At 43.6% G+C, this 26,807-nt stretch overlaps 1 protein-coding gene across 2 annotated transcripts; it reads right to left on the bottom strand.

Annotated features, from left to right (window-relative positions):
• Positions 1 to 6,374: 6,374 nt before the first annotated feature.
• On the bottom strand, positions 6,375 to 26,467 carry b4galt7 (xylosylprotein beta 1,4-galactosyltransferase, polypeptide 7 (galactosyltransferase I)). Of its 2 annotated transcripts, none has more exons than XM_068043320.1 (6): positions 25,611 to 26,467; positions 18,054 to 18,386; positions 15,740 to 15,965; positions 14,382 to 14,465; positions 12,828 to 12,932; positions 6,375 to 8,341 (listed from the first exon to the last, which is right to left on the bottom strand). In XM_068043320.1, the coding sequence occupies exons 1-6, from the start codon at positions 25,664 to 25,666 to the stop codon at positions 8,186 to 8,188; spliced, it is 960 nt and encodes a 319-aa protein (XP_067899421.1). In that variant the 5' UTR covers positions 25,667 to 26,467; the 3' UTR covers positions 6,375 to 8,185. The 2 variants fall into 2 exon arrangements, with proteins under 2 accessions (XP_067899421.1, XP_067899422.1); XM_068043321.1 differs by having other exon boundaries at positions 25,546 to 25,627.
• Between the last annotated feature and the right edge of the window lie 340 nt (positions 26,468 to 26,807).

The raw sequence follows: 26,807 nt of genomic DNA, 5'->3' as shown, positions 1-26,807 counted from the left end.
AAGGTGTGAGGGAGGTAGCGAGGAAGAGGGATTTGTGAATGAGTCTGTGAAGTAGGATGAGATAGTTCAAATCTACACCACTGGAGTTGGAAAGCAGTGGGCCGGGAGGGGGAGGGGGGTGGGGCAATGCATGAGATCAGAATCAGAGAACCAGAGGAAACATGAAGAGAACCAAGGCTGGATAATGTTGCAGAGTTTGGGTGACGTGAGGCATTGGAGGAACTTGATGACGACAATTTTAGATTCAATCTGTTTTGGGGATGATGAGCCTTTGTGGGTCAGTAAGGACAGGTAAATGGGAACTCATACAAGACAGGATGCAATTATAGATGATTTGGATTATGGAGGGAGGAAGTTATCAAGCAGGGCATTGGGGAAGTTGAAGCTAGAGACGACAAAGATGTGGATAAGGGTTTTAGCAACTGGGCATTGAGGCAAGGACAGAACTGAGCAAAGTTGAAAAGGTGGAAGTAAGCAACCTCAGAAGTGGATAGAATATAAAGTTGGAAGCTCACTGAGTGAAATAGAATCCAGAGGTCACAAGCAGTCTTGTTGAGCCTGAGAGAGCTATTAGGGAAGGGGATGAAGTCAATGGCAAACGTATACATTTGTACAAGGGCTAAAAAATAACAAAACACAAAAAGTCTGAAGCTCAGAAATTCTGGCTCATCTACAACAGAATGGCAGTCTGAAAACATGGAGATGGTCATGGCATCGAGGAAAATGGAGGAGAGATAAAACTGGGTATCAGCATATACATGGAAGCTGACATTGTGTCGATGGATGGTGACATGTAAATGAGTAAGAGGAGGGGGTAGAGGATGGATTCATGACAGACTATAGAGAGAGGTGAATGTGCGGGAGTTGCAGAAGTCATTGCTGGAGCTACATCAGGTCAGGCAAAAGTTTCAAAGGCAGTCCTATTGAGGAGGAACAGGGAGGAAATGGATATTTTTGATCTACCATGTCAAATGCTGTGCAGACAGGAGGGGATGAAATGCAACAGTCATAGGGTGTTTGTGATGAATTTGACCAGGCAGTATCCCTGCTGTGGGCAGGGTGGAATCCAGGCTGAAGAGGTTTGAATAGGGAGTTGAGGGAAAGGTGAGCAGGTAGCTTCTAGGGGGAGATGTTCAAGTATCTTGACAAGAAAGGGTGACTCGAGATTGGGAAGTGGTTGGAGGGGAGGCTTTTGAAGGTAGGGAAGAAGGTGGCATGACAGACGTTCAGGGACAGAATTTGAGTGCGCACGATAATAATACCTTTTGAGAACTGCAGGCAAATGTTCTTTAGGTACGTCTGCACAATAGTGCTGGTGACTCCAAATAGTCAGGGAGAGATAGAGGAGCAGATATGTAGGCAAATCTCAGAGAGGTGTAAAAATAATAAGGTAATAATAGTAGGGGATTTCAACTTCCCCAATATTAACTGAATTCTTAAAATGTATACAAGAGAACTTTTTGAGCCAGCACGCAGATAGTCCTACAAGGGGCGGTACTGGACCTAATCCGAAGGATTGAAGCCAGACAAGTGGTAGAAGTGTCAGTGGGGGAGTATTTCGGGGTTAGTGATCATAACTTTAAGATCTAAGGTAGCTATGGAAAAGGACAAAGATGGACTGAAATAAAGGTACTGAATTGAGGGAAGGCCAATTTCAATATGATGAAACAGGATCTGGCCAAAGTAGCAGCTACTTGTAGGAAAGTCTACATCAGACCAGTGGGAGTCATCTAAAAAGGAACTAGAGAGAGTTCAGGGCCAACATACTCCCATAAAGGTGAAGGGTAGGACCAACAAGTCCAGGGAACCCTGGATGTCAAGGGATATAGAGGATTGAATAAGGAAAAAAAAGGAGGCTTATGGCAGATTCAGAGCGCTGAAAACAGCGGAAGCCCTAGGGGAGTATAGAAAGTGTAGTGAGGTACTTAAAAAAGTAATTAGGAGAGCAAAGAGGGGGCATGAAAAAACACTGGTGGGCAAGATAAAGGAAAATCCCAAGGCGTTTTGTAAGTATATTAAGGGCAAAAGGATAACCAGGGAAAGAGTAGGGCCCATTAGAGACCAAAGTGGCAATGTGTGTGTGGAGCCGGAAGATGTAGGTGAGGGTTTTAAATGATTACTTTTCATCTGTGTTCACTATGGAGAAGGACGATGCAGGTGCAGAGATCAGGGAGGGGGATTGTGATATACTTGAACACATTAGCATTGAAAGGGAGGAGGTATCAACAGTTTTAGCAGGCTTAAAGGTGGATTAAACCCCAGGCCCAGATGAGATGTATACCAGGCCTGTTATGTGAGGAAAGGGAGGAGATAGCAGGGGCTATAATACAAATTTTCAAATCCTCTCTGGCCACAGGAGAGGTGCAGAGGACTGGAGGACAGTGAATGTGGTACCATTATTCAAGAAGGATAGCAGGGATAAACCAGATAATTACAGGCCAGTAAGTCTATCAGTTGTAGGGAAACAATTGGAAAAATTTCTCAGGGACAGGACTAATCTCCACTTGGAGAGGCAGGGATTAATCAAGGATAGTCAGCATGGCTTTGTCAGGTGCAGATCATGTCTAACAAACTTGATTGAATTTTTCCAAGGAGGTGACTAGATGTGTAGATGAGGGTAAAGCAGTTGATGTAGTCTACATGGACGTCAGTAAGGCTTTTGATAAGGTCCCGCATGGGAGATTGGTTAAGAAGGTAAGAGCCCATGAGATCCAGTGCAATTTGGCAAATTGGATCCAAAATTGGCTTAGTGGCAGGAAGCAGAGGGTGATGGTTGAGGGTTATTTTTGCAATTGGAAGCCTGTGACCAGTGGTGTACCACAGGGATCAGTGCTGGGACCCTTGCTGTTTGTAGTGTACATTAATGATTTAGACGTGAATATAGGAGGTATGATCAGTAAGTTCACAGATGACACGAAAATTGGTGGTGTCGTAAATAGTGAGGAGGCAAGCCTTAGATTACAGGACGATATAGATGGGCTGTATGATGGGCAGAGCAGTGGCAAATCGAATTAAATCCTGAGAAGTGCGAGGTGATGAATTTTGGGAGGACTAACAAGGCAAGGTAGTGCTCCACCCAGCGGTCCATTTGCTTACGTTGGTCAGTGATCATGACTTGAGGGGGGCGATCTTCTTGATGGTTGGCCCAAAAGCTCTCTTAATGCCATCATACTTTCCTCTGATGTTTCTGGTGTCAGAGGCCAGCTGAATACGACTGCATAGGTGTTGCCAGTAGTCATTTGCACAGCGCCTGGCTGTTCTTTGTGCAGCACTTCTGGCTGCTTTAAGTGCTACGGATGTTAACTCGCTGGGGTGTTTCTTGTAGTTCAACAGTGCAGTGCGCTTAGCGGCTATGACAGGTTCCAGCTCTTCAAAGTGAGATTGAAACCAGTCTGCATTCTGCTTCTCACGTTTGCCAAAGGTGGTCATTGCTGAGTCATAGATGGCGTCACTGATATGGGCCCACTTCGTCTCTGCATCCTCTGCAAGAGTGTTTTGAAGGGCTTTTTCAAGTGAATTTAGAAACTTATGTAACAGCTGTGGATAAGAAATTCTGTTAGTGTTGATGCACGGATGGCCCTTCTGCTTGGAGTGACGTAGCTTCTTTGGTTTGAGTCTAACTTTGCTGCATACCAGGGAATGGTTAGTGTCACAGTCCGCACTGTGGAAGCTGCGTGTGATCTGGACACTGTTTATAGAGGCTCGCCGTGTGACGATGAGGTCCAGCTGGTGCCAACGACGTGATCTTGGGTGCCTCTATGAAACCTGGTGACAGGGTTTAATATGAAAGAACACGTTGGTGATGCAGAGGTTGTGATAGGTACACAACTCCAGCAGTCTCTGTCCATTCTCATTCATCCTTCTAATGCCATAACGCCCAAGGCAGCAGGGCCATGAATCATGGTCGGCCCCAACCCTGGCCTTGCCCGTCTTAGACCGAAGACCAAAGTATGGAAGGTCCTCATCAGAGAACTCCTCTTTACTGACGATGCTACATTAACATCCCACACAGAAGAGTGTCTGCAGAGACTCATCGACAGGATTGCGGCTGCCTGCAACGAATTTGGCCTAACCATCAGCCGCAAGAAAACAAACCTCATGGGACAGGACGTCAGAAATGCTGCATCCATCAACATCGGCGACCACACGCTGGAGGTGGTTCAAGAGTTCACCTACCTAAGCTCAACCATCACCAGTAACCTGCTTCTCGATGCAGAAATCAACAAGTGCATGGGAAAGGCTTTCACTGCTATGTCCAGACTGGCTAGGTGAGTGTGGGAAAATGGCGCAATGACACGGAACACAAAAGTTCGAGTGTTTCAAGCCAGTGTCCTCAGTACCTTGTTCTACGGCAGCGAGGCCTGGACAATGTATGTCAGCCAAGAGCCACGTCTCAACTCATTCTATCTTACCTGCCTGCGGAGAATCCTTGGCATCAGGTGGCAGGACCGTATCTCCAACGCAGAAGTCGTTGAGGTGGCCAACATCCCCAGCATATACACCCGACTGAGCCAGCGGCGCTTGAGATGGCTTGGCCATGTGAGCCGCATGGAAGATGGCAGGATCCCCAAGGACGCATTGTACAGCGAGCTCATCACTGATAGCAGATCCACCGGCAATCCATGTCTCCGCTTTAAAGATGTCTGCAAAGGTGACATGAAGTCCCATTACATTGACCACAAGTCGTGGGAGTCAGTTGCCAGTGATCGCCAGAGCTGGCAGACAGCCATAAAGGCAGGGCTAAAGAGTGGAGAGTCAAAGAGACTTAGCAGTTGGCAGGAAAAAAGACACAAGCGCAAGGAGAACCAACTGTGTAACAGCCCCGACAACCAATTTTATCTGCAGCATCTGTGGAAGAGTCTGTCACTCTAGAATTGGCCTTTATAGCCACTCCAAGCACTGCTTCACAAACCACTGTCCATCTCTAGGCACTTACCCATTGTCTCTCGAGACAAGGAGGCCAAAGAAAAAGAACAAGGCAAGGGAATGGTAGGATCCTAAAAAGTACAGAGGGTCAGAGGGACCCTGGTGTACTTGTCCATAGATCACTGAAAGCAGTAGCACAGGTAGATAAGCTGTGTAGGAAGGCATATGGGATACTTGCCTTTATTAGCTGAGGTACAGAATACAAGAACAGGGAGGTTATGATGGGGCTGTATAAAACGTTAGTTAGGCCACAACTGGAGTACAGTGTACAGTTCTGGGCAGCACACTATAGGAAGGATGTGATTGCACTGGAGAGGGTGCAGAGGGGATTCACCAGGATGTTGCCTGGGCTGGAGCATTTCAGCTATGAACAGAGACTGGATAGGCTAGGGTTGTTTTCCTTAGAGCAGGGAAAACAGTGGAGGGACCTGATTGAGGTATACAAAATTATGAGAGGCATAGATAGGGTAGATAGGAAGAAACTTTTTCCTTTAGCAGAGGAGGGGTCAATAACCAGAGGGCATCGATTTAAGGTAAGGGGAAGGGGGTTTAGAGGGGATTTGAGGAAAACCTTTTTCACCCAGAGGGTGGTTGGAATCTGGAACACACTGCCTGAAGAGGTGTTAGAGGCAAGAACACTCAACATATAAAAAGTATTTAGATGAGCACTTGAAACACCATAGCATACAAGGCTACGGGCCAAGTGCTGGAAAATGGGATTAGATAGGTGCTCGATGACCGGCATGGACACGATGGGCCAAAGGGCCTGTTTCTGTGCTGTATAACTCTATGACTGGAAAATTTCAGTTACTTCAGTGACTTTAAACACAATGCAAGCCTTTTACATATTGTTGCAAAGATGTTTCAAACCCAACTTTAACCTTCCCAAGATGTTCAAATTCTGCACGAATGTAAATTTCAGGTACAGCAGTACCTTTACCCACAGAAGCATTCTGGTTTACTATAGAGTATGGCCACCAAACCTGAACCCGACGACTTGTGTCGGGTTCAGGTTGGGTCGCTCTTCCGGGTCCGGCATTCAGGCTTGGGTCGGGCCGGGTCGGACACAGTCTATCACCACCTCTGGTACGTGGCTCCAATCTTAAAATGTACTTTTTAAACAACCTTTCAAGTCCAGTTACAGTTTTTGTTGCTTATCTGCACAAGCTTAAAAAGTGGAAAACGCGAACTAGGTTAACTGAACATTCGGGTGGTCGGGTTGGGTGCAGGAAAAAATGAAAGGACTCAGGCCGGGTCGGGTTTCATTTGCAGACCCGAGCCGGCCTTTAGTTTACTTCGCCATTTTGTCTCCATCAGAGAGAGGACTCTATCATTTGCCTTGGGCGGCATCCAAAAGAAAATTACAAGCTCACTGAACTCTTCAGTTCCTTCATCAAGCAGCATGTGATTTTAAAAGTAAACCCATATATTTAAAGTACAGCACAACACAACTGGTAAAATTAATTTATTTCTACAATAGTAATCTGCAAAATTAATAAATACAAAAAAGAAATGCACTGAAATGGCAGTTTCCACTCACTAATACTGATCACATCTTTTTTTCATGGACCTATATAGCAAAGCATAATAGACACCAAAAACAAACTGCAATTTTCAAAAAGATCTTTCCAATTTTAGATTCATTTACAATTCTTCCCTTAAATTTCATTCACAAATACCAAACAATATGCAACTCTGCCTTAGCTCGCTGCCGTAGACCTCCAGCAGCCATAAACATGAAGTACCTGGTGAAGTACCCTTTCGTAGGGTACATAAAAAGGAACGTGGAACTTTGTGTCATTGACATTTTAGGTACTTCAATGAATCCAAAGGCTTCAAGAGTTCAGAAAGAAATTTGGTAATATTTATATTTGTGTCTCTGTTATTCTCTTACTATGAATCTGTTACAATTCTGTTTTTGTCTCAACATAAAGAGTCCAGGCCGCTGCTTACAATTCATTTTATATTTCATTACTTCAGAAAGCTTTCATTTTTGAGAGATGTGTAGAAGTTTAAAAAAAGAAAATCAGCGACTGTTCAAGTATATAAAATAAATCATCTGGTCCCGAAGGTCCACCCACTTAATGCTTTACTGTTGTAGTATTGCAAATTTTCCACCAGATGGCAGAATGCCACAAACAAACACTTGCTGCTCTGCTCCTTGTCATTGGATTTTTGCTGGGAAATAATTATGAGCAGGCTATAAAGATTAGAGCTGTGGAGTCATCCAACCTGTTATTGTAACAGTCGCCTCAAGTACACAAAGGCTTTCTTTTCAGACGTCACAGTGAACCAGCAGTAAAAATGCAAAGCATATTGCCTTATACTAGCCTAAGGTGCCCTTTTCATTCATTATAAAATCAATTCCATTCTCAACACTTGGAATGTAACTTCTTTTGCAGAAACAGTAACCCTTAGAACATTTACAGTGGCGGAGTTTCAAAATCAGTAATAGCGTACAATAAATCCATGTACCTACCTGGTAGACTGTATTAAGCTGGTTGCTTATCGCCATGTAACAACCACGCTCACCAACAAAGGGAAATAAATCAACATGTGGCTTTAGCATTCAGTTCTTTGTAAACATTTGTTCCATTACTCTACAAATCAAAAAGGAGCACCTTTCGTTTCTAAATCACCCTACTGAAGTTGGTGGGTTTCCCGATTATTCTGAAGGCAAAAGGTTACACATTAACCAGTTTCTGGACGTTCACTTCATTTAGGTAAAAGGTTCCTTTAACTGGCAACACTCCTTGTTACTCTAGTGATCTCTTACAGACAGGCTCCAGACAGATTATATAATTGTACAACAATGGTAGACCTCTGCTTCACCACTGAGTGACACAATACAATCCATCAGGAGACAACTGCAATGGGTTAAGACATGTTCTCAATAATAAAACAAAGGTTTAAAAATGTTTATGCTAAAAATTCTAAACAAAAAATTAAACTGTTTGAATTTTGTTAATTTATGAGCAACTTCCCATGAGTAGCATATTACTCCATCTTTGAAGACCTCTTGCAAATGGCTTGTCAAACATTGCAATAATTTGTAACCATATTGATTAGCATGGGTCTGCCAGCAGAAGGGGATTCCATCTCTGGCTCCATCTAATACTGTACCACTCCAGCACCAGATTCCTGTTAAGAGTATCACTGGTAGGAACAGGAGACCAAAACCATACCATGTTATGCCCATTCATCATGTCGCAGTACCATGTCAGCAAAGTGAAAACCTATTATACTGGCTTTTGTCCAGTCAGTTTATTACACACCAAGGAGTTTCATTCAGGTCGCATTCCAGTAGGATGTTGATAATGGTGCAGTGCACCCCTTCAATTGTCAGTTCCGTTCTGGATCCAATGCTGTATTTCAAATTTTTTAAACCACCTTCTTTGTCAACCTTAAACTGCTCCTGTTAGTAAAGGAGGGGGGAGGAAACAGAGATGTATATCATGAGATTTAGTTGCCCATCATGTAACTGAAAGAAGAGGGCAGAATCAGATATTATTGAATCCCACTTTGGTGATACCAATACCCATTATTTTACAGTAACAGATAATAATCTATCCAACTCCTCTGTGCAGCCGTTACTGCTTTCTGCTCCTTTAAACCATGGTAAGAGGATATAGAAGAGGTGTCTCAATTATCAAAAGACACCAGGCTCCCCCACCACCTGATTTTGCTCTTTCTTGTCCTGAAGACATTGCTAGATATGGTTCAATGGGCATCAGCAGCCCTCCAACACTATGTCCAAGTGACCATTCTTTATGTCTAGACAGTTGAGTTTTCCTCATGCTAATCATCTGTGGAGGGCATCACAACACCAGCTGATCCTGGCCTCAACTGATCTCCACACCTGTGCTTTCTAACAAAAGTTAATTGGCAGTGATTTAGGTGAGGGAACCGCAGCTAATTTGTTCCCTTCTCCCCCTCAATCCAATTATTGTGCCCTTTACAGTTGTTGTTTGTGGTTAACTCAGCACAGACCAGTTTGAACCTGGGGCCTTTTAATCTCTACGACTCAGTGCCATGCAGAAAGGCTATTTTATATGGTTTCTTGAAGAGAAGAAGCCATAAACAACATGTGTTATATCAGGAACTGTTAACAGGGGCAATTATTTTTAGATGAGAACCATAGGAGTGAAATAATGGACATGAACATCTGTAATTTCTCAAATGGTAACTTCCTAGTCTGAACTGTACCAGCGAACAGACTAACTTCCCCACAGGTAGCGAGAATAAAAATTGCCCTGGGAGGCTACCACACATCTCTCTACAACAAACAGCTTTAGGAGAGGCTTTCCTTCCCGATCTATCAGCCAAAGTGGATTGAAGGAGAGGTAAAAATGAAACTAAAGCTACAACTTTGTAATGGCAATGTCACTGGACTAGCAATAGAGGCCCAGGCTAATGCTCTGGGGACACTGGTTCAAATCCCACCTGGTGGAATATAAATTCAATTAATAAAGCTGGAATTAAAAAAAACAGCTAATCTTAGTAATGGTGATCACGAAACTCATTGTAAACACGCATCTGGTTCACCAATGTCCTTTGGAGAAAGAAATCTGCCGTCCTTACCCGGTCAGGCCTATATGTGACTCCAGACCCACATCAATGTGGTTGACTCTTAAATGCCCTCTGAAATGGCCTAGCAAGCCACTCAGTTGTACCAAACCACTAGAGAAAAGTCTAAAAGGAATGTAACTGGACAGACCACCCAGCATTGACCTAGGCACCGGAAACGATAAAAGGCAAACCCAGCCCTGTCGACCCTGAAAAGTCCTCCTTACCAACATCTGGGGACTTGTGCCAAAATTAAGAGAGCTGTCCCACAGACTAGACAAGCAACAGTCTGACATAGTCATACTCACGGAATCATACCTTACAATGTCCCATACACCACCATCACTGGGTATGTCCTGTCCCACCAACAGGACAGACCACTCCCAGGAGGTGGCAGCAGAGTGGTATACAGTCATGAGGGAGTTACCCTGGGTGTCCTCAACATTGATTACGAACCCCATGAAGTCTCATGGCATTAGGTCAAACATGGGCACAGAAACCTTCTGCTGATTACCATCTACCGCCCTCCCTCAGCTGATGAATCAGTACTCCTCCATGTTGATCACCACTTGGAAGCAGCACTGAGGGTGGCAAGGGCACAGAATGAACTCTGGGTGGGGGGGGAGCTTTAATGTCTATCACCAACAGTGGCTCGGTAGCACCACTATTGACCGATCTGGCCAAGTCCTAAAGGAAATAGATGCTGGACTGGATCTGTGGCAGGTGGTGAGACAGCCAACAAGAGGGAAAAACCTACTAGACCTCGTCCTCACCAATCTTCCTGTCCCAGATGCATCTGTCCATGACAGTATCAGTAGGAGTGACCACCGCACAGTCCTCATGAAGATGAAGTCCAATCTCGCACTGAGGATACCCTCCATGGTGTGTGGTGCTGCCATCGTACTAAACAGGTTATATTTCAAACAGATTTAGCAATTCAAAACTGGGCATCCATGAGGCACTGTGGGCCATCAGCAGAAGAACTGTATTCAAACACAATCTGTAACTTCATGGCCTGACATATACCACCCTCTACCATTACCATCAAACCAGGGGATCAGCCCTGGTTCAATGAAGAGTGCAGGAGGGCATGCCAGGAGCAGCACCAGGTATACCTAAAAAATAAAGTGTCAACCCAGTGAAGCTACAGCACAGGCCTTTTTTTAAATTGGTTCGTGGGATGTGGCTGTCGCTGGCTAGGCCAGCATTTATTGCCCATCCCTAATTGCCCTTGAGAAGGTGGTGCTGAGCTGTCTTCTTGAACTGCAGTAGTCCTTGGAGTGTAGGTACAGCCACAGTGCTGTTAGGAAGGTGTTCCAGGGTTTTGACCCAGTGACAGTGAAGGAACAGCGATATAGTTCCAAGTCAGGATGGTGTGTGGCTTGGAGAGGAACAGGTGGTGTTCCCATGCATCTGTTGCCCTTATCCTTCTTGGTGTTAGAGGTCACAAGTTTGGAAGGTGCTGTCAAAGAAGACTTGGTGAGTTGCTGCAGTCACTGCTGAAGGCACTGGATACTGGAACGGCTATAGGCCCTGTCAACATCCTGACAATAGTACCGACGACTTGTGCTCCAGAACCGGCTGCGCCCCTAGTCAAGTGTTCCAGTACAGCTACAACAATGGCAGCTGCCTGACAATGTGGAAAATTGTCCAGATATGTCCTGTACAGAAAAAAAAAAGCAGGACAAATCCAACCCAGCCAATTACCACCCTATCAGTCTAGGCTTGATCATCAGCAAAGTGATGGAAGGTATCATTGACAGTGCTGTCAAGCAGCACTTGCTCAGCAATAACATGCTCACTGACACTCAGCTTGGGCTCCACCAGGGATACTCGGCTCCTTACTTCATTACAGCCTTGGTCCATACATGGACAAAAGGGCTAAACTGAAGAGGTGAGGAGAGATTGACTGCCCTTGACATCAAGGAAGCATTTGACCAAGTATGGCATCAAGGAGCCCTTGCAAAACTGGAGTCAATGGGAATCAGCGAGAAAACTTTTCACTGGTTGGAATCTTACCTAGTGCAAAAGAAGATGGTTTGGGTTGTTGGAGGTCAATCATCTGAGCTCCAGACATCACTGCAGGAGTTCCTCAGGGCAGTGTCCTAGGCCCAACCATCTTCAGCTGCTTCATCAAATCACCATTCCTCCATCATAAGGTCGGAAGTGGGGATGTGCTTTGATGATTGCACAATGTTTAGCACCATTCGCGACTCCTCAGATACTGAAGCAGTCTGTGTCCATATGCAGCAAGACCGGACAACATTCAGATTTGGGCTGATGAGTGGCCAGTTACATTCATGCCACACAAGTGCCAGGCAATAACCATCTCCCCTTGACATTCAACAGCATTACCATCGCTGAATCCCTCACCATCAACATCATGGGGGTTACCACTGATCAGAATCTAAACTGGACCAGCCTCGTAAATACTGTGGCTACAAGAGCAGGTCAGAGGCTGGGAATTCTGCAGCGAGTAACTCAGTTCCTGACACCCCAAAGCCTGTCCACCATCTACAAGGTACAAGTCAGGAGCGTGATGGAATACTCTCAACTTGCCTGCAGCTCCAACAACTCAAGAAGCTTGACACCAACCGGATAAAGCAGACAGCTTGATTGGCACCCCATCCACCACCTTAAACATTCACTCTTTCCACCACTGACGTAGAGTGGCAGCAGCGTGTACCATCTACAAGATGCACTGCAGCAACTCACCAAGGCTCCTTCGACAGCATCTTCCAAACCTGCAACTTCTCCAACCCAGAAGGGAAGGGCAGCTGATGCATGGGAACACCATCAATTGCAAGTTCCCTTCCAAGCCACAACCCATCCTTTCTCACCATTTCTTCAGTGTCACTGGGTCAAAATTCTGGAACTCCTTTCCTAACAGCAGTGTTATGATATCTCAAAGTACTTTACAGCCAATGAAGTACTTTTGAAGTATAGTCACTACTGTAATGTAGGAAATGTGTCAGCCCATTTGTGCACAGCAAACTCCCACAAACAGAAATGCATTTCTGTGATGTTGTTTGAGGGATAAATATTGGCCAAATCACTGGGCTAACTCCCCTGCTCTTCTTCAAAATAGTACTATGGGATCTTTTACATTCACCCGAGCAGGCAGATGAAGTTTAATGTCTTATCCAAAAGACGGAATCCCCAACAGTGCAGTCCCTCAGTACTCTAATGGAGTGTCAGCCTTGATTTTTGTGCTAAAATCCTGGAGTGAAACTTGAACCCAGAACCTTATGACTCAGAGGCAAGAGTGCTACCAACTGAGCCATTGCTGACACACAGTACAATATTTCTCCTACTGGGACCCACTGGTTCCATACCTGCTTCTGTCCTGATACTCTCTTTTGGTCTCGTTTCCTCCATGCTGGATCATGGATATGTCTGAAGGTTTTATACCCTGTTACAATTCCAACAGGACGGTAAAGCTGCAGATTCAAAATAAAATACGATTTGTTTCAAGTTTATTGTACAGTGGGAAAAGCTTACAGTCCATTTTGTGTTACTGAGGCAGAAAAGACTAAATGCTGTAACATAATTTCAGGGTCTTGCTAACTGTGTGAGCCAGAGACAAGAAATCACTAAATAATCTTGTTAATATAGAGCTTTAAATAAATAGCACACATTTTTTTTCTGGGACAGGAATACAAGCATTCCATGCGAAATTCAAAACTGTGTCAGACATTCCCTCCTCATGCAGTTCTGTAAAAATCAACCCAAATATATTTTTGTGGGCTAAGTGTTGCAGGGAAGAATGCAAAAATATTACTACTGCAACTACAGAGAGCTCAGAAATACAGTATGCATCAGACTTGCACACCATATTATTGCTCAGTTATATGTTCTCTTGTCACCTGACCTCAGTGTAGCTTTAACATAACATTGTAAACCATCCCAACCAATTTAACTACGCCAACTGGTGGCCAAATTACCTGTCAATCGCATTAGCAAATGCTGGAAACAACCTGTATAAAATATTCAGGATTGAGGAAAGCACTGAACAAAGTATGGAAATTAAATTTTGAATCTGTATAACCATTACATTAGGGACAGCGGCCTGGAGTTTCCACTAGGTCGCGCTGTCTTATTCAGCATGATTCGCCTGAAATAGGCCAAACCAGAACAAAGATAAAGGAACATTAAGCTCAAATTATGTCCAGTGCAAATAGAGTTTCCACGATCTTTTGTATTGGTTTATAAAACACTGCACCAAATGCCGACCCTGCCAAGAAATTGGCCACAAAGATCGAATTTCATCACCATGAAGAAGTTAGGAGTGGGCAGGGGAAGAAATCATCAAAGGTTTGCAGTTCTGATCATTATCAAGTTACACCTGACTGAAAAGTGAGTGTGCGGGTGTTTGGATGGACATTCAGAGAGGGACTGAACTACTGCCCTACACTGTTGAATGAGTGACATTCACTGCTGAGGAATCTGGGTGTCCTTTGGGTGTCTTATCGAACAGCAGAGCATGCTCAAGGGGCTGCATAGCCTACTTCAGCTCCTATTTCTTATGATCTTATCCCAGTAAGGGTTGGTGCCATGAGGAGAAGAAGGGAGAAAACCTGAATTTAAAGAACACAAACTACAAAGCCAATAGCACTTTTATTGCCTGCTGCCATGTCAATCACCCAAGTGCTAGTGGTACTACTTTGCACAATCTTTCCCACCCCCGTTTCCCAACACCATTCCTGCTTCACCCTAGTTCACCAGAAGAGATCACAGGTTGAAAAGAGCATGCAAAAACCGTAACCGAGAAATTACTAAGAACAAACAGAGCAGGAATTTTACAACAGAGTTTAAACCTGCTTACACTAATAATGAGAGCTTAAAGTCTCTCTCATAAATTCTGGTGTCCGGGAGTGTGAGATGATTACCTGCAGTCCTGCTGCTGTTATTCTACGATAAAATTCATCATCCTCACGGCCCCATCCCCAAAACCGATTTGACATCCCATTACACTGCAAAAGGAAATAAAAATCAATTATATAGATTCTACAGCACAAAAATGGGCCATTTGGCCCAACAGGTCTATGCCGGAGTACATGATCCACACAAACTTCCTCCCAATTTTACTTCACTGCATGCCATCAACATATCTTGCTATTCCTTTCTCCCTTACATGCTTATCTAGCTTCTCCTTAAATGCTATTCACCTCAACCACTCCATGTGGTAGCAAGTGTCACATTCTCACCACTCACTATGAGTAAAGAAGTTTCTCTTGAATTCCATATTGGATTTATTAATTACTGAAAAGCAGCTGTGATCTGAATAGGCTGGGCAGGGAACCAATCTAAAGACAATCCGAACACAATAAAAGAAGCATGTTTCACAACATGCAGAGTAAAGTTTATATAATAATGAAAAAAACATTTATGAATACTCCTTTCCCATCTGACAATCATCTCTTCAAAATAACACAGTTCTTCTACATCACAGGGACTATTCTTAATGTCCGCAATTTGGCATCTGTTGAGTGTTAAATAACAAGAAATGTCCATTGAAAATTTATTGGGTTGAAAGGCATGTGCCCCAGAAACATTCTACCGTGTTTAGTGGGCTAGGTGATGTATTCAGCTGTACTAAGTTTTGTGATTGGATAATTTTCTTTGCCAAAGGGATTATCCAATGATGTCAACCTTGGCTAAGTGGTGGCACTTTCTCACCTCCAAGTTAGAAGGTTGTGTGTTCAAGTCCCACTCCAGACAGCTGAGCTGTAATCTATGATGATACTTAGCGCTGTTGGAGGTGCCATCTTTCGGATGAGACGTTAAACTCCTCTGTGGATGAGAATGATTCCACGGCACTATTCGAGGAGGAGTAGGGGAGTTCTGACCAATAATTATCCCTCAATTAACATCACTAAAACAGATTATCTGGTCATTATCTTATTGTTGCTTGTAGGACCTTCTTGTGTGCAAAGTGGCTTCCAAGTTTCCCTACACTGAAATAGTGACTACACTTCAAAGTACTATGAAACAATTTGGGACATCCGGAGATCATGAAATGCTCTTTCTTTTATCAGTGATACGGGTCTCCTGGAGGTAACCGTACACCAGACAGAATTCAGTCACGTGCAACCCTTTCACCTCTAGCTCCATCACAGTTTCAAGTGGTTATAAATATTGCTCACAATAGTAATATTTACGAATTTAACTATCATCTATCCCTGCTGGTTTTCTTCAACTGGACAGTACCTCATAGTTACCGCCCCCATTCAGCATTGTTACTTACCAGTTCAAAGTGCTGTTTGGTGAGTAGGAGGATCCCCCCCACATAGCTATTATAATGGTAGAGTGGATGAAGTTCTGGGGACGCCACGTGGAATGGTCCTTTTTCAGGATACCCGTAGTCCAGTTGTTCATTCTGGGGCAGTAAGTCCACGTCGTGCATAGCGAGGTAATCTGTATCATTCCCACTCTCCAGGAAACCCACGTTTATCAAAGAGGCTCGATTAAACCTGAAGATACAAATTAAGATGAACACACATATCCAGGGTCCCTCCTTTATACCTCCCAAAATAAAAAAAGCATCCTTTTGACTCTTTCAATCCTGATTTTTTATTGTTTTTGTTTCTGATCACTGATGACTGTTCACAGGAACTGACTAGAATCAGTTAACTAGCCCCTGTGGAGTACAGCTGCTTAAAATAAGGCCAGTTCTCTTTCTGCTAGATACAATAGCTACACAAATACACACAGAATGCCCTCACATCTGAGATCAGAGCAATCAATTCTTAAAATGCCATCTTATCTTGAGGCATGGTCCAAACAATTAAGCTTTTATCAGGGGTGGAGCTAAGGTTGAAGGATAGGGCTGCGGAGCAGGGTTAAAGTCCGTATTTGTCACATTTCGCTTTCAGAGGCAGAAATTTAGTCGATGGTTCTGGAGGGTTGACCAGAGACCTCTCACCTCTCCTCTTGCATTTAGCACTGTGTCCAAAAGAAGGCTGATGCAGATCTGAAGTTGTGTGGTTCTAGCAGCACCTGAACTGAACATGAGTGAGCAGGTTATTAGTGAGTAGTTGACACTTGGTGACACAGCTGATGGCTTCTTCCATCACTTTGGGAGGAAATTGAAAGGCCGATGATTGGCTGGTTTAGATTTGCCTTTTGTGTATTGGGCGTACGTGGGAAATTTTCCATATTGTCCGGTTGATGCCAGTGGAATTGCTGCAATAACTTGGGTACAGGGCTGGTGAGTTGTAGTACACAATCTTCAGCACTACAACCAGGATGTTGTCAGGGCCCATTTCAGCTACTACTTAATGTCACATTGAATGAACCAAACTGGAAATGTATGATGGCACAGACCATGGGAGCAGGCCAAGTATGATTGTTCACTCAGCACTTCTGGCTGAAGACACTTGCAAACACTTCAGTCTTGTCTCTCATGTGCTGGTTTCCCAAAGCGCAGAAGAATGGAATGCTCATGGAGCGTCCTGATCTGATTTTTTTGCCTGACTATCCACCACTATTCTCGATTGTATGTGATCGACTACACATACATCCCGAGCTTTGCTCTGATTTGTTGGTTGTGGAAAGGTTAGCTAATAAAAAACAAAAAACAAAAACAAACATTCACCCACTGCTGCTTTTGCATTTTGCAGGTAGGTTCACTGGGTTGTTGCCTTATTCTACAGTATGCCTGGTACTGCTCTTGACCTGCTCCTCTACTCTCCCTAGCTGCCCTGAAGTTGCCTTCTCCAGAAACCCTATCCCCAGCAATTGCAGGTGTAGTCTATGGCCCTACTGATGTGGAATATTTACTACTGGAAGGAAAAACAAACAATATAGATATGCACATCTCACTTTGGAAATCATTTGGAGATGAAGATTAGGGGAAAAAACACACACACAACTATTCCATACTTGAAAATAGACCAAACAGATGGCCAAAGATTATCCAACAAATGACAGCATCTATAGGATAGATGCACATATACTTATCATGGGACATATACTTAACATGCCCCTCGAGTTACTTGGGTATAAATTCATCTTGGGATTAGTACAGAACAGGCTCTAGGAAATCGGCAACCTGTGTTGCATTCCTCAATTTTCTTTACCTGCTGTTGTTTTTTGCTCCCAATTGTCTTACAGGACTGCCAGAGATACAGTTATGCCCCACTGTCAAATTTACACTGTGGCCAATAACTGCAGTGTCTTATACATATGGTTGGAATTGCCATTCCTCTCACTTTTAGTGGCGCTGCCATAAGATCACATTCATCTTTTTTGGCAGGACAAGGAAGGCACAAAACTCACTAATTTTGAGATCTCAGTAAAGCAGCCACCAACACAATACTGGCATTGGGCAATGATTACACAAACATAGTCTGAAACACTGTTGAAAAACTATTCAATTTCGATACTTTGATAACCCTTGCTACCGAAATTGGAACCATGCCTTTCCATTAACTCCTGACATACAAACTCACAGCCTGTTGTGACTTTCCCTAAATATATGGTTACCAATGTAAGTTTTTAATTCTTACTGTGACAAGATTATTTAAAAGTACACCCATTAATTACATCATTTAAAGTACCTGAAGTGATCAACTTGGTTGATTATAAGGATCTTGTGTCTGATTTTCTTCTTGTTTAAAAACGTGTGCATGTGCGGCACAAAACTCAATAGTTCTTCAAAACGCTCCCTGAAAGGGACAATGATCGCAATTTTGTGAGGGCCCCAGGCAGGATTGTCAGTCTCCTCCTGACAGGACTTGTGCACCGAGGCGTCATCATTGCTTCTCTGGCTGTTGTTTATTCTGCAGTTGTAGTGCAGCCACACAACAGAGAAGAATCCAAGGACCATCAATGTACAGAACAGTTTAAAGATGGAACATCTTCTAGGCAACATCCTAAGGAGCAGGCCTGACCTGAAAAGGACAACAGCACAGATACTTTAATTCCCAAAGAGACTAAATGGCTAGAAACAACAGGCCTGAATAAAGCCACTGATAAAAAAAAACATAACATAACATAAACATAAGATAACATCTGTGGAAATGGGTCAAGCTCCAAACAAATGCCACTAATGTTTACGATCTGTTTTTCCTGATAAGTCCTTTCCAGAGTAAAACCTCACGTCACTATTAATTATGCCAAACTAACTGTTAAACATTGCTGTGCAGTCTTTACTCAAGATATTAAACAGCTAAACACCAATTTCTGCATCTTACTTATATCATACACTCCATTAGAGCCTAAGCCCATTCAAGATTGTGGCATGCCTATATATTGAGAAATATGCACATTGAGGAACAGTACTATTGCAATAGATTGAAAGTCACACACACACACACACACACACACGTAGCATATTCAAATCTGGATTGCCAAATCAAATCACAAGCTTTTTCAATAAATGTCCATATTGGATTGTTCCAACCTTAAAATCATTAATTTAAAAAAGCTCATCCCATCACCTTTTAGAGTCAGTCAGTCAGTGTTCTGTGACCACTCAAAACAAGCAACGTGTACTTGGTTTTCAAGATGTTGCCATATTCCTGCTTGGCAACGTTCAGGACTATTAAGTGACCAAGAGTCTATAACACTTACTGAACTCACAGCATGAAACAAACCCATTTGTTTTCCCCACAGCTGTCAGTATCATTAACAGCTCACCACAAAAATACAAACTATTAAAATATCAGTCCATACACAAACTGCACATCACACACTATGCAAACACACTGTTATAACTAGTGACCTCCGTAACACTAGCAACTGCAAGCCATACGTTACACATTCTCAGTGCTGCCAGTACATATGAACTGTGCAATATATCTTCATTATACTGACATATGCATTTTATGGGAATGCAGTACTCAGAACTCTAGCTGATGCACGCATTTCAGTACATTCACAGTATGGGCAGGTGTGCAAAATACAGTAAGCAATGCACATTATATACACAGTTAGTATATTTGGATAGTACAATTAGGATCCAGACATTATCGAAGACACGCTCACATGCAGCAGCACAGAAATATGTGCCACTCACAAATTGAATTGTTCTGTGGAGAGACCGACTCGAGCATGAGCACTGCCAAGCAAAATATTAAGGGAATCGATCACTTAGACTGAAATAATTTGATCATTCAAATGGCTATTAATACACAATATGGCATTGCATGTTTAGAATAAACTTACGAAAGCAGATCAAAGTAGTACTAAATTCTTATACGCTGATGCAATTAGGTTGTGCGTGTCCCCTTCTTATAACAAGCACTTCGCATTTATATTGGAGCAGCAACCTTCAAGCAAATGTGACGGATTAGGTGTTTTACGCTTTAATCACTTCTATACAATGTTTCACAATACATCCTCCTTCATAGTTGCTTTACCCACTAAACCGCACATATATTTAAGGGAGAGCTCCACCCCAGTAATGAAATCACTGCTCTCACTCCATTACTCAACCGTTTCATTTAATTGCCACGAAGCGGTTTACTTTGTGGCAAGCTTGTTTAGACCACCTCAGTTGTCAAGAGTGTTCTCGCCTGCCAAAGAATGTTGGGTAATTGATGTCAAAACTCACGACACCTACGAAATCCCCCTTTGTAGCATCAATTAGGTTAACTAAACAGGCACAGTAACATGGGTGGTAAAAACTTTATAAACATGCTCTACAAATCCCAATGTCTCCTTATTTATTTACTTAGAAAAGGAAGCACTGATGGGAGAAATTCTACTGCCCAGTGAATTCACCAATTAAAGACTGGAAGTGAAACATAGTGACGTTAGCAGGATCAAAAGTAGCAAGACAGAGTTTCAAAATGCTAACTTGACGTAGATTTATGAAAACACATTTCAGCACAAACAAAAGAGAAGCAAGAAACTTACTTAAGTGTCAATACAGAGTGATTAAAATACAAATAGCTACTTGGGCAAAAATGAATGCTATGCAAACAGCCAAAGCAACACACTGCATTCAAAAGGCCTCCGAACATAAAAGTGCCATATGTGGCATCCAACAGCACTATGTGCAAAACATGGGGAAAAAAACAGCATATTCTCTTTTGTGTGCCACGCTGCACCTCGCAGCGCTCCGTGTGATGCACTGCATCGCTAACTATACTCTGCAATATACTCATCTGCTAGCACTCATGCAATTCACCGCATTCAACAGCACCCTGCAAAACAATGCAAGATGCTGCTTCCTGTAGGATTATAGTCAAGAAGTTGTACTCATAATTACGCCCATTTTGCCACTGTATTTACACATCCTGTCAATCTCATTAAATGTACGTCGGAAGCAAGTGCAAATCAGCAGAAACAATATACTCCACATAGATTCCTATTTTAAGTATGACAATTCAAGTTTCAAGCCATCTAGCTATCATTCATGCACATTCAGAACATGCAATCGTGGAAGCTTTTCAATTTTTGTGACTTGCAATCAAGTTAGAAAAATGCATTCAAAAGAAACAGAAAATAGCTTTTTTTTTAATCAGTCAAAACAAAATTACAAAAAAAAACAGAAATTTACTTTGTTTTCTTAAAATTCTGGATTTAATTTTACACCCATCATGATCCAGCATAATTGTAGGAAACTCATGCTTATGGCTGTTCAGCCAGGAATCAGAAACATTACGAGCCGAGATGTATTAAGGTCGAGGATGAACAGACAAGCATGAAAGAGTGAAGAACGTTGAGTGGAACAGAATTGTAAAGAACGAAAGAACGAAAGAAAGAACGAAAGAACGAACTTGCATTTACATTGCACTTTTTATGACTACTGGGCATCTCAAAGCGCTCTACAGCCAATGAAGTACTTTTGAAATGTAGCTGCTATTGTAATGTAGGAAATGAGACAGTCAATTTGCATATAGCAAACTCCCATAAACAGCAATGTGAAAAAGGCCAGATAATTTTTTTTCTGATGTCGATTGAGGGATAAATATTGGCCAGGACACCAGGAATAACTCCCCTGTTCTTCTTTGAAATGGTGCCGTGGGATCTTTTACATCCTTCCAAGCAAGCAGATGGCTTCATGGTTTCACGTCTAATCTGAAAGACAGCACCGCTAACAGTGCAACACTTCATCAGTACTGCACTGGAGTATCAGCCTTGACTTTTGTGCTCAAGCCCTGTTTTATGTACATAAGACACATGCCCAGATTTCCTTGATCTTTTACATGAAGAATTTACGTCCCAATTACATGTGTCTCTGGGAACAAATACAAAGGAAATTTGACCTCTGCATCTCACAGCAATAGACTGCGTGGACTGACACTTATTCTGTGCAACGGACCGCATCCCCCCCCCCCCCACCCCCCACCACCGATGCCCTATAACAGGCTGCTCCCAACAACACTCTGTGCAATAAACTGCACAGATTCAAAATGGAAAACTTCTACTGGCTGACTTCAAGCTCAAAGTTATACCTTCAGAGTAGAAGAACACACATCCAGTTAATAACACAGCTACAAAACAATACATGTTAAAAAAGAAAAATGTTCACTTCCGACCATCTCCATCCTAAAGCAGTTTTATAAGCAAAAATAGCAGAAACTTGTTGCCTGTAATCTTAAAAATGTGAGAAAAAAAACAGAACATGAAAAGGCAATTCAACCCATCAAGCTTGCTCCCACCACAGACCATGTACAATCTGCCGTGTCATGGGAGCTTGAATTTCTTGAAGGAATGCTCTGCTGAAAACCTCCGCTCTTCCCAAAAGTAATCAACCAAATTTCCAGAATACACATCCATTTCACACTTCCACCCTGTCTTATGTATATAAGATACTTGTGGCCAGATTTCCTTGATCTTTTACATTAAGAATTTGCTTTACGCCCCAACTACATGCGTCTCTGGGCACAAATACAAAGGAAATTTGACCTCTGCATCTCACAACAATCGACTGCGTGGACCAACCCTCAATCGGTGCAATGGGCCACCAACCCCCCCGCCCCCCCCCACAACAGCGCCCTTAATGGGCCGCTCCCCCAATCGGCATCCCGTAAAGGGCCGCCCACCCCCCCCGAATTGGCGCCCTGTTCTTGTGGCAACATTTTCTCTTATTTTCACCCAAGCTGCACAAACATTACTGTGTTGTGCAAAGTATTTGATCATCTTAACCTGCATCCACCCTTATAACCACCAAACCTATTCCCAACCAGATATGTATCCAGATCCTTTTTGATGGAGTTAATTGTCATAGCTGAAAATGTATTCCATATATTTTAGACTTGGGAGTGGGAAATGGTTTATATTGTAATCACTAGATTTACTTAGGGATTAAGTTTAAACCTTTTACCTTACATGTAGTGACCACAGACTTAAGTCAAAAAATCTGCTTATATTTCCACTCCCATCCCTTTCCCTCCTTGCTGGGGTAGGGCTCATTGCCTTGCTCAAGTGCCCTTACTTACATGGTGTCAAAAAATGAATGGTGGCAGTCTACTCCATCAAAGTATTTCCATTGATGCAGAGAACCTGACATCATGGGCAGAATTTTCAACCCGATATGGGGTTGGGGATGGTGAGGGTGGTGGGGGTGGGGGAGAACACAGGCAGGCGAGTGCATAATTTCACGCCGCCAGCTGGCGTGCCAGTTCGCCAGCACCATTCCATCTCCATTTTCCTGGAGGCCAGATGGGGGTAGAACAGCTAACTGCCGCAAGCCATGGATAGCCAACTGAGGTAAGTTAAAGGCCAATTATCAGAGGCCGAATGGAATTTTCCAGTCGGCTTGCAGGCCCCTCACTGCATCGGCAGCATGGCAGCTGCCTGGAGGCAGCCTCCTGGCAGCAAACCAGGGGCCAGCATTCCAGGCAAACTCCGAGGATCTCCACGCCTAACTGGTCACAGCTGTGGCTGCAGGCTGCCCTGTTGAAGGGTTTTCCCTCCACAAGGGTGGCTCGGCAGCTGTGGCCATTTTTAATTTCAAATTATTTTAACTTGCTGAGATGGAGACAAAGGCCCTCCAGCTTTGAGAGCCCGCCCACTGTCCTTAATTGGACAGCAAGCCCAGCCATTAGCTAATCAAGGCAAAATCACTGCCAGGTGACTGCTTCCGACAGTGTGGGGTTGGCAGCCCCATTTCACCCCGATGTCAGGGTTCCAACCCAAAATGCAAAATCCTGCTGCATATGACAATATTACCCATCAATGATGTAAGGGAAGATACCTTTTTGTGTATCAGAACCCCCTTTCCTCAGCCCTAAGTATAGCTTCACACATAGCATCCAGGCATCTTAACAGACAAGGTTCACATTCTGTCTAATGCTGAACTACAGTGAAACCTGTACATTGCAGACATCTAAAGAAATGGCACTAGCTGTATTTTTATGCGAAATCCTTTTTCACAAAATGGTCATTGTATGTACTAACAGCTGCTGCAGGGGGATTCAAACCCAGGTACTGGCAGGGACGGCAGTTGTGAGGGGATTCAAACTCCAGGTACGGGCAAGCACAGTGTCTGCTGGGAGGGATTCAAACTCCGGATACTAGTAGTGGCTGCGGCGCAGGGTACATTCAAACCCAGGGACAGTGGCTGCAGGATACATTCCTTATTTAAAAGTGTAAAAGGACATTGAAGGCTGAGCATAGTCCACCATTTGAGAGTGCCCATGGTTTCACAGTACCTCTTGTACCTTTCACAATACAAGTTATTTGGGACTGTTAATAAGTGCCTGTTTATACTGGTTTTACTGTATAACACCAATAAAGAAATTCCCAAATGTACTGCTGATTCAATGTTGCAGGACCAGTTGCACGCTGCATCGTGCTACTAGATAACTGAACTAAATCAATTAAAATTTTATAATTTCATGAGGAATATAAGAACATAGTAAATTGACAGGCAAGGAAAAAAAAACAGCCAGTCCATCAAGCCTCTCCCAAAGTGAAACAAAGTTAGGTAATTCGCTTTGACACAAGTAAATAAATCTTTTTCAAGCAGAAATTCTGCTTTTTTTACACCATAAAACAGTGGTGATGTCACAATTTGTGATACTTAGTTCAATTTTTCTTTTGGACTGTTTTCTAACACTGGTTAGAATCCAAAACTTGGATCAGGCGGACCTTTTGTGACAAATGGATTTGTTTTTAAATGAAGTTGAAGAGATCACAACTTATTAGTATAACATTCTGCATTGAACCTTCAGATGGCAAATAACACTTGCAATACTGTTCATTTCAAAGCCCAGTGGAAAGATGTGCGGAGGGGACCAAACACTAGAATTTTGTGGAAGTGTAATGCTCAGCATATATTAAATTAATGTATGACGCCCAATTTAACTGAGGAAAATGCACAGCAATAATAATTTTATCCTGCCAAACGTATGTTAAATTTGAGGAAATTATTTTGAGTCACATAACACATCCCTGTCTCTGGTGGTGGGAGCAATTTAGGGTGACGAATTCAGAGTATCCCACAAGAAGCACATTAGCTTATCTGCAGGTCTTCCTACATTATTAGTTCCAAGGTGCTAAATAAACTTGGTGATAACACAGGCAGGTTTGCAAACTAAATAATCCAGGCCTGTAACAAATTAGGAATTTACAAAGAATATGATACAGAGAACGTAACTAAAACCACTGTGATCTGAGGAGGCAATAATTTTTCTCTTTTTAATTAAAAAGTTCTGTACAATTACAAGCAAATTGAAAAATGTGTGGGATTAGATTATAAATCTTAGTACAATGAAGATTTCACCAGGATTGTCACATTTTTGTATAGCTTATATATTTGGGGTTTTTAGGGTCACACATCCCTTCTGACATGCAGAGTTTAATTTAAACAGGTGTTAATTTTCCAATGTGCTAAAGACACTTTGAAAACAAATCTATACTTACCTAATCTATTTTATCACATTGCATGCTTATAGATCAGAAATGCTGAAGTGCCACGACACTTAGAAAGCAAGGGCAATTGGTATTACAAATCTACAGTGTACTATAAATTAATTATAGGCTTAATCAGTCCACTGTCCTCTGAACAGGGAAATGCATTGCTGGAGCAGTGGTCAACCAGTGTACAAAAGGGTGGGATACAGTTTAGAAAATACATTAAGGAATTAAAAATACCTTGAGAAATAAAATGTAAATTTCAGATTGTTTTTATTCAGTGTGATGCCTCTGTTCCAGTTTACCTGCTATCTTCCTTGGTGAAATAGAGAACAGGTTTCCGTCTGGAAGAGTACATCATCTTCTTTCACTCCTTGGCTTTTAGTTAGTCTTTGTCACATAGTCTCTATTGGGCTGTATTGATTTCACTTGCAAAAGGCACACACAGGATACACAGACAAGTTGAGTGTTAACAGTCCTGCCGAAGGCAACAGCCATCCAGAGATCCCCCACAGCTTTGTCAAAGGGAAGATGTCAGCTTCAAACCCCTTGTATTGTCAAGGGAATAGTGAACTCAATGACCCACAAAAGGGAGAGCTGCCAGTGGAACCCTTCAGAGCCTCATCAGTTGGGAGATGCAGCTGAAGATTCTTTGAGTTTATCAATGAGCAGATGAACCAAAGGACCTGCAATCCTGACAGTGCGAAGAGAGGGACTGAGAAACCCTCATCCCATCAATGGGTACAGACGGACCAAGAGACCCTCAGTCCTGTCAGTGCAAAGAGAGGGTCCGAGAGACACTCATTCCTGTCCGGCAGGTCAGTCAGGCCCAGAGACCCTCACTCCTGTCTGGGGGGAGGGGAGGGGGGGGGTGGGTCAGTCAGGCCTGGAGACCCTCACCCTTGTCCAAGAGAGGGGGCGGTCAATCAGGCCCGAAGACCTTCACTCCTATCGGCAGCGGGGAGGGTAGGTGGTGGTCAGTCAGCCTGGAGACCTTCACCTATCGGGGGGGTGGTCAGTCAGGCCTGGAGACCCTCACTCCGAACAGGAGGAGGGGGGGCAGTCAGTCAGGCCTGGAGACCCTCACTCCGAACAGGAGGAGGGGGGGGCGTCAGGCCCAGAGACCCTCACTCCTATCGGGGGGGGGGGGGGGGGGGGTCAGTCAGGCCCGGAGACCCTCACTCCTATCGGGAAGGGGGGGCGTCAGGCCCAGAGACCCTCACTCCTATCAGGAGGGGGGGGGGGGGGGTCAGTCAGGCCCAGAGACCTTCACTCCTATCGGCAGCGGGGAGGGTAGGTGGTGGTCAGTCAGCCTGGAGACCTTCACCTATCGGGGGGGGGGGGGTCAGTCAGGCCCGGAGGCCCGGAGACCCTCCGGTTAGAAAGTGCTGGACCCCGTATAACGGCCTCGTTCGCTCGCCAGAGAGTTGCTGCTTTTCCTATCGGGCCCAACAGTCTCCTCTCCGCCGATACTGATGCCCAGCCCGGCTCCTCCTCACCAC

The sequence above is a fragment of the Heterodontus francisci genome, chromosome 12 (assembly GCF_036365525.1).
Source record: "Heterodontus francisci isolate sHetFra1 chromosome 12, sHetFra1.hap1, whole genome shotgun sequence".
In the NCBI taxonomy this organism is placed as follows: Eukaryota; Metazoa; Chordata; class Chondrichthyes; order Heterodontiformes; family Heterodontidae; genus Heterodontus; species Heterodontus francisci.
The sequence above is the reverse complement of the archived record's forward strand: the minus strand, read 5'-3'. Positions and strand labels throughout refer to the sequence as shown.